This window comes from Musca domestica, unplaced genomic scaffold (genome assembly GCF_030504385.1).
Source record: "Musca domestica strain aabys unplaced genomic scaffold, Musca_domestica.polishedcontigs.V.1.1 2, whole genome shotgun sequence".
In the NCBI taxonomy this organism is placed as follows: Eukaryota; Metazoa; Arthropoda; class Insecta; order Diptera; family Muscidae; genus Musca; species Musca domestica.
The window spans coordinates 12,986,184-12,993,659 of record NW_026712249.1 but is presented as its reverse complement, the minus strand read 5'-3'; the positions used below and the strand labels follow the sequence as shown (position 1 = coordinate 12,993,659).

Sequence of the window (7,476 nt, the reverse complement as noted above, 5' to 3'; positions counted from 1 at the left end):
AAACAACCTTGCCCACTGACCGACCGCTCGTAAAAAAGGGATGGAGAAAGAGTTTTTTCGCACGAGCGTAAAGGATAATTTCTAAAGAGGCGACAAGGACGACGTTGAACAAAACAAAAACTCAACGGGAGCGAGGAACTCTTTTTTATGGCAGTGACAGTCACGTTCGGCCATAAAAACCGAGGGTCCATAAAAGGAAAGTATTGAAAATTTGGTTGTTGGTGTGTTTTTTGTTGGGAAGGAATTTTTTCGGTACAGTGGGTGTGGAAAGGAATTTTTGTATTTTTTTATTGGAGATTTGTTCCTATATTTGTCAAAAGGAAAAAAAAAAAAACAATTACAATTTATCATGCAGGTTGGTTCTCATAATAGCTATCGGGGGTGCAACCGATTTGGTACAAACTTGGTCCATCGAAATACTATTATCTCACTCCATCAAACTTTCATAAGCTTAAGAAAGATAGAAGGAAGTATCTGCAGTGATTGAAACTAAGCACATCGTAATATAAGTATTAATTTAAGGGACTTCTTGTCGAAGATTTGTGGACCTTAAAAATATTTTCCAATATTTTTGAAGGTCCTCAAAAAAATGTGTATTTAAAAAATCAAGTACCTCATGTTTTTTCGAATATTTTTGATAAGGACTCTTTTTTAATAAAAAAAAATTCAAAAACCTCATCGACTTTTTTGAATACTTTTTACACAGTTGTATTGAGAAAAAAGCGTTTTTAATATTTCTTCCAAGGACCCCATTTTCTTTCAAGCCCATTTTAAGGAATTTCCCCCCCCTTTTAAAAAAACAAATTTCATTTTTTTAAAAAGTCCCCTGAATTGAAATTGTGAATTTTTAAGAAAATGCTTTCAAGAATTTTCTCGATAAAAACTGAGTTTTTTTAAAAATTATTTTAAGGTCACCAAACTTAAAATAGTGGATTTTTACTGTATTTTTCCATTCTTAAAAATATTGGATATTGTAAGATTTGTTTTGAAGACAATTGTGGATTTTTCTTCTGAGGAGCTCCTTTTTACAGGGCCATTTAAAGAAATATTTTTTTCCGGGTTCGTTTGAGATTTTTTTTAAATAATAGTTTCTAAAAATATATTTTTAGAGGCCTTTTAAGGAATACTTTAACTACATGTTCCTCTATAAAAATCTAGATTTTGAAGAAATTATTTAAGGGACCTCCAGACCAAAAATCGAGAATTTTTTAAAAATTAAAGATTGTAAGATATATTTTCAAGACTGTTGCGCATTTTCTAAGAACATGTTTAGAAGACATCTTTGGGTAAAAAGTGTAGATTTTTTAAACCTTTTTAAAATTTTTAATATAAGTTATTTTTAAAATAACTTCTGGGGAGAATATCCCAGACAAAAACAAGGGAACTGATGAGGATTGGTGTTCTAATTGGTTCTTTTTAAAAACAAATCTGAGATTTTTCAGACAATTTTTCCAGTAAAAAATTGTTGTCAAAAATTTTCTGACCATAGACACTATTTTTTATGAAAAAATGTTCAAAGATTTTTTGGCCACTATTCATGGATGTTTTGCAAAAATTGTTCAAAAAATAGTAGATTCTTAAAAAAATAAAACTTAAGGATATTCTGTACAAAAATTAAAAAAAATCCCTCCAGTCAAATAGCGTAGAGTTTTTAAGGAAACAAATCCAGGTTTTAAAAAAATCCCTAAAAAAAGTGGATTTCATAAAAAAGTAACAAAAGTAGAAGTGGGGGAATTTTATATAATTCAAAAACCTCCTTGGCAAGAACATGTGACTTTTTAAAAAATTTGTTAGTTATTGAGATTTTTCACACTGTAAAGATCGTTTGTTTTGCGTTTTTAAGAATTATATTTCAAGGACAACCTTATCAAAAATCGTGGATTCGAAAAAAAAATCAAAGGATATTTTCGAAAGAACTCCTTTGACAAAAACTGTGGCTGTTTTCAAGAATCTACCCAAGTTGATCCTATCCTTCCGAAAATCGTAGATTTCTTGAAAAACATTTGTTGAGGGCCTCCTACACACATCTTTGATTTTTATAACAATTTTTTTACTATTTTAAGGGCATCTTTTAACTCAATTTTTTAATCGTCTGATTTTGCAAAAACAGATATTTTTCAATTTATTTTCAAGGACCTTCCTTCCAGGACATTTTTGAGAACCTTCCGCCTAAACATCCTAACCCAAAAATGTTGATTGAAAAAGAAATGATGGAATATTTTCGCTGACATTTTCTCACCAAAAATCGTGGATTTTAAGAGCACCTCCTTTTGTTCAGGGCCTACAACACAAAATCATTTTTTTTAAAGACATTTTTGAGGACATTCCGTTTAAAAATGGCGAATATTTAAGAATTGTTTTTTTTATTTAATTCTTTGGTTCCTCTTCTATTGAGCTTGCGATCTCGTCACTTGGGTAAAAAAATGTTTTTGTCATAGAAGTCATTTTTAAAATAATAATAAAATAGACAAAAAAACAAGGGAACTGATGAGGATTGGCCCTGCCTTACCCCCTGGTAAACATTACCATCTTTCTCCACTAATAAACAAACGTTGTTTTATAAAGCCTGACCATTTTGCAACAACAAAATACTACGGTATGCCGAACAAACAAGCCAACACTGTTCTATTAAAAATAAATCATAGAATATTTTCCAAGGGCCCCCTGACGAAAATTGTGAATTTGTTTTAAATTTAATTCAGGAGTTTCCTAGATTTCTTGAGTAAAATGTTCAAGAATCATCCTACGACAAATCGCGGATTATTACAGATTTGTTTTTTAATGACCTTCGTTTGTTTTTATTGGAGTTTATTCAAAGACCTTCCTTCCCTTGCAGGAACTCGATTGACAAAAATCGTAGATTTTTTAAAGAAATGTTTTTTATATCCTAGAAATATAATCTAGCATTTTAAGGATTTTTTCCGCTTTTTCCAAAAGCGGGGTTTCGTTAACCGATAAACGTGAATTTTGTAAGCAATTTTATTAAGAGAGTATTTTTGATTGAGAAAAATCTTAGATTATTTAAAAAATATTTTTAAAAAATAGTCAAATTTTAAGATTTTTTTCCAAAAAATATTTTTTAAGACAAAAATTGAGAAATTTAAAATCTACAGAATATTTTTACAATGTTTTTCATGGAATTTTTAATTTTTTTCAAGAGTCTCATAGATTTTATGAGAAAAATTCTACATTATCCCGCTTAACCAAATATTATGGATTTTGTTAAGGATATTTTTATTTCGTATGAAATATTATTAAAATAATATTTTAACAAGGTCGCCTTGAGAAAACTCCGGATGTTTAGAATTTTGTATGGAATATTTTTACAACGTTTTCTTGGCATAAATCGCGGATTTTTAAGAAAAAAATTGGGAACATTTTTAATTTTTTCAGAATTTTTGAAGGGCCCCTTGGAGAAATATTTGAACTTTTCAAGATTTTTGTGAGGACCTCCTGATCAAAACTCGTAGATTTTTTAAATACAAATTTGTCAAGACCAAAAATTTTGATATTTTTTTTTTGGAGGGGGGGGGGGGGTTTCAGGTCCTCCAGAACAAAATTGATAATATTTAAGAATTTCCTGATCAACTATGGTGTATTTTTTACGAAAGTTTTTCATTAAGACCCGCTGTATTTTTTCATATAACATTTTTCAGGAAAACCCTTGATAAAATTGTGAAGAATTATTCGTTATTTTCTACTAGTATTTACGATCCTAGATCCTAAGCCGGGCCCAAAAACTGGCTACATTAGTTCCCTCATTTCATAATGCATTTTTGAAACACCTTGCAACCACTGTTTATCTCATTTAAAAAGAATGTACGTGTGTGTCCTTTTTTTCATACTCCAACTTGGACTAACGGGTTGTGCGAAAGACGAGAACAAAAATAGAATTCATCTGAAGAATGAGTTGATGAACATCGGTGCGTTCGCAGGAACTTCTGTCGGCGGTAAGCGTGTGTAGCTCTTTTTATTAGCGTGATTGTGCTAAAATAAACGTTAATTTTATTTAACAATTGGCTGCATGTTTACATACAATTGTATGCTATCGCTAACATTGTCGTCGGCGGCAGAAGGAAGGGATTTTTCATTATTAACGGACATGATGTGTGTGTGTGCGTGGGGGGCGATTTTTTTACACCATAAATTTGATATGTGAGAGAATGTAATTGTGTTGGAGTATAAGATTGTTATTTGGCCTTTGATGAAATTATTTTTACCGTTGTGTTTTCGTTTTTAAAAAAGAGTTGCTTGGTTAGAATGATAAAAATTGTTTAAAAGAATTGAAATAAATACATAAGTAGTTGAAGTCGAATGGTACACTGAGGGAAAAATCCCGTTGCGAAATCAAGCACGTATGTTGTCATTTTCGCAACGACCCGTTGTTATATTTTTCAACAACGGCTGTTGGTGAATTGTGCACGAACGTGCTCAAATTGACACCGAGACGTGGTCAACTTTCGGTACCAACAACAGCCGTGCTTAATTTGTCCATTTGTAATATTGGTAATTGCAGCCGATTACACACGAGTAAAAAATGACAACGGTGGTGCATGATTCACACACGGTCGTTGTCAATATGACACCGGTCGTGTATGAATTATGCACCACCACCTGCATAATGATGCACCACCGTTGTTACTTTGTACACCGACGTGCATGAATCGTACACGATCGTTGCCATTTTAGCAACTACCGTGTATGAATCATGCACCACCGTTGTCATTTTTTTTACTCGTGTGCAATCGGCTGCATATTTACCATTTTTTCCGTGTTATTGAAAGAGAAAGGACGCATTGTGCAAAAAATTTATTGAAAATGAATAATAATTCGCAAGATCCTCAAAATATCATTGGTGAGTTGTTAGAAATCGATGGCAATATTGTTGTGGTTCGCGATACAAACCATTGCAGCAGTCAAGATGCGGAAAACAATGAGGACGATTATATGTTAAGGGAGTTCTTAAAAGGAATAAATATGGAGTCGCTTTTTGAACAATTAAAAGGTAAGTAAATAAAAATGAATTTTTCAGTTAATCAGTGTAATTAACAAAGAATTTTCTTTTTTGTTCTTTTAGCATCACATGTAACATTTCGCAGCTTGCAGTACTTGAAAAAAGAAGATTTAAAGGAAGCAGTGCCACCATTGGGACTGCGTGTTGAATTCAGAGAAAAGCTCTTTGCTTGGAAAAAACGAAAGGTACGTATTATTTGTTTTACAGAGTTGAACTCAGTATTAATATTGTCATAACAATAGCTCGGGATTGATGACGAAACTATGTCAGTTCCATCTAAAATAGGTGAATGGTGGAAACGCAACGAGACACCTGCAAGTACTCCTGGTACTCCCGACACTACAGGTTCGAACTGCTCAAAAGCCAAAGGAATTTTGTCAGAGGTAAGGTAAGAGTAATATTTGTGTAAGCATAGTTAATGTAGTTTTTTTATTTAATATAGGATCTAACGGAATTGTTAACACATACCTCGAAGGGGAAACTAGCGCTTGAATGTAGTAGCGTTAATAAGAAATTAAGTGACGAGCAAAGAGATGATATAATTAATATAATTATTGAAGATATTTTAACCAACAATGTTACTCTTTACACTCAAGACTATATGCGCATATTGGATGAAATTTGTTCCGTTTTTCCTCTTGAAAACGAAATGAGGGTAAGATTAACAATATAAACAACGTATCTGATTATGTAGTTTCTTAACTTATAATATGTCTTTATTTTTAGGATTATTATTACATTTCAAGAAAAGGAAAGAACAACGCAAGCGGAAAACTTTATGCCAAGTATAGAAACAAGAAGTCCAAAAGAATAAAGCTTTTGATTTCCGAGCCTAGCACAAGCAAAGCAGCAACTCACACATCTCCTAATTTTTGTAACAAAGATGTTCCCGAAATTGATGAATCAGTTGAAAATTCATTGAAAGCTTCCTTACTAAGAGAATGTAATGATTGGGGATCGATCTGCGAAAAATGGAAAAGATCTTTTAACATACGGCAAAGAGATATAAAAAATTTAAGTAGCCATACATTTCTCCTTGAATGGACGAAGTTGTCCGATGCAAGAGCTTCAGAATTGGTAAGTAGCCATGAGCTATTTATTTGTATATGGATACTAATGTTTCGTTTTAGGTCAACATTGATTTCGATATTATGTATCCACAGAAAGGCAATCTTCTACTTTCTAAATGGGACCAATTTAAGAAAAAAATTTACAATTATTATGGGAAAAATATTCATAACGAACATTGCAAACAACTCTTCGCAAATGTTTTGACGGCAAGCAGCATAGGTAAATTTTAATTCCTGATTTATCATAAACATTAAAAGTAATATTTATTTTATATTTCGGTTGCAGATGCTCAAGATTATATATACGCAATACTGTTGAATTCAGTTTTACCATCACCTGCTAGGTTTAAATGTGGAAACGGTAAATTACGAAAAAAAGTAACAATAGCTGATTCGCAGGAAAGTTTCGTACTGCGACTACCGACAATTAACGATTATAAAAGGCAAATTGATACAGTCACTGAAAAGTATTACAATGCTGGATTAACTATACAGCCATTTATAATTGTGGAGGGTTTGTCCGATTTCAATATAAAAGGTTTTTATGTTTTTTTTAACCACAATTTGTTAAAATTTCAATCGTTCCTCGAATGTTTAGATACATGTTTTAAAATTTTTCATGCACTTTCTTTAAAATATCCAAATGCCTGCCAAATTCCATGGATTTTTATCCAAAAATATTTTTATGAAATTAATACTGTATATGATATAAAATCAGTTAATTTGACTTCACTTATTAATTTCTGCAACAATAATTAAAGTACAATTCAAAATGTATATTTGCTTTCGTTGCCGTAAGCATTTTGATAAGGCAAATCTTTTAATAGCTCATTTGAAAACAGACCATTTAATGTCCACTAAATTTTTAAAAGTACAATGCGTTCAGGACAACTGTAAGCAAACATTTACAAAATTTACGTCATTCAGAATTCATTTAGAAAAACTTCACAAGAATCACACAAAAGCTCCACCAATGGTTAAAGCCATTAATGTGCCAGTTGAAATGTCATCATCAAAAGAAAATGATTATACAAACAGTGAAACTGTTATTAACAACAATACAATAGAAAAGGATTTAAATGTTTTGAAAAAGAAAACCTTATATCTGTCTTTACAATTACATGGTCAAAGCTATATGCCTAGAAATCATGTTATAGAAATACAACATTCTGTTTCAATTCTGCTTTCATCCATTTCATGTACAATTGAAAAATATATAACTGATCATCCAAATTATGAAGACTTAAGGTACTTACTAAACTTTTGTAAAAATCCTTTCGAAGAAACTAGAACGGAATATAGACTTTTAAAAATTTTAAAAGAACTAAACTTTTATGATGATCCAAAGGTTTATGTAATTAGCAATCAAGTCTCGGAAATTGTTATCAGCGG

At 31.5% G+C, this 7,476-nt stretch overlaps 1 protein-coding gene across 2 annotated transcripts; it reads left to right on the top strand.

Moving 5' to 3' along the window:
- The first annotated feature begins 4,398 nt into the window (after positions 1-4,398).
- On the top strand, positions 4,399-7,116 carry LOC131802127 (uncharacterized). 2 transcript variants are annotated; one of them, XM_059121533.1, is made up of 6 exons: positions 4,399-5,005; positions 5,078-5,199; positions 5,257-5,397; positions 5,457-5,669; positions 5,741-6,304; positions 6,371-7,116. In XM_059121533.1, exons 1-5 carry the CDS (start codon positions 4,702-4,704, stop codon positions 6,287-6,289), a joined length of 1,329 nt encoding a protein of 442 aa, XP_058977516.1. In that variant the 5' UTR covers positions 4,399-4,701; the 3' UTR covers positions 6,290-6,304; positions 6,371-7,116. The 2 variants fall into 2 exon arrangements, with proteins under 2 accessions (XP_058977516.1, XP_058977517.1); XM_059121534.1 differs by lacking the exons at positions 5,741-6,304; positions 6,371-7,116 and having other exon boundaries at positions 5,457-5,732.
- Positions 7,117-7,476: the final 360 nt, after the last annotated feature.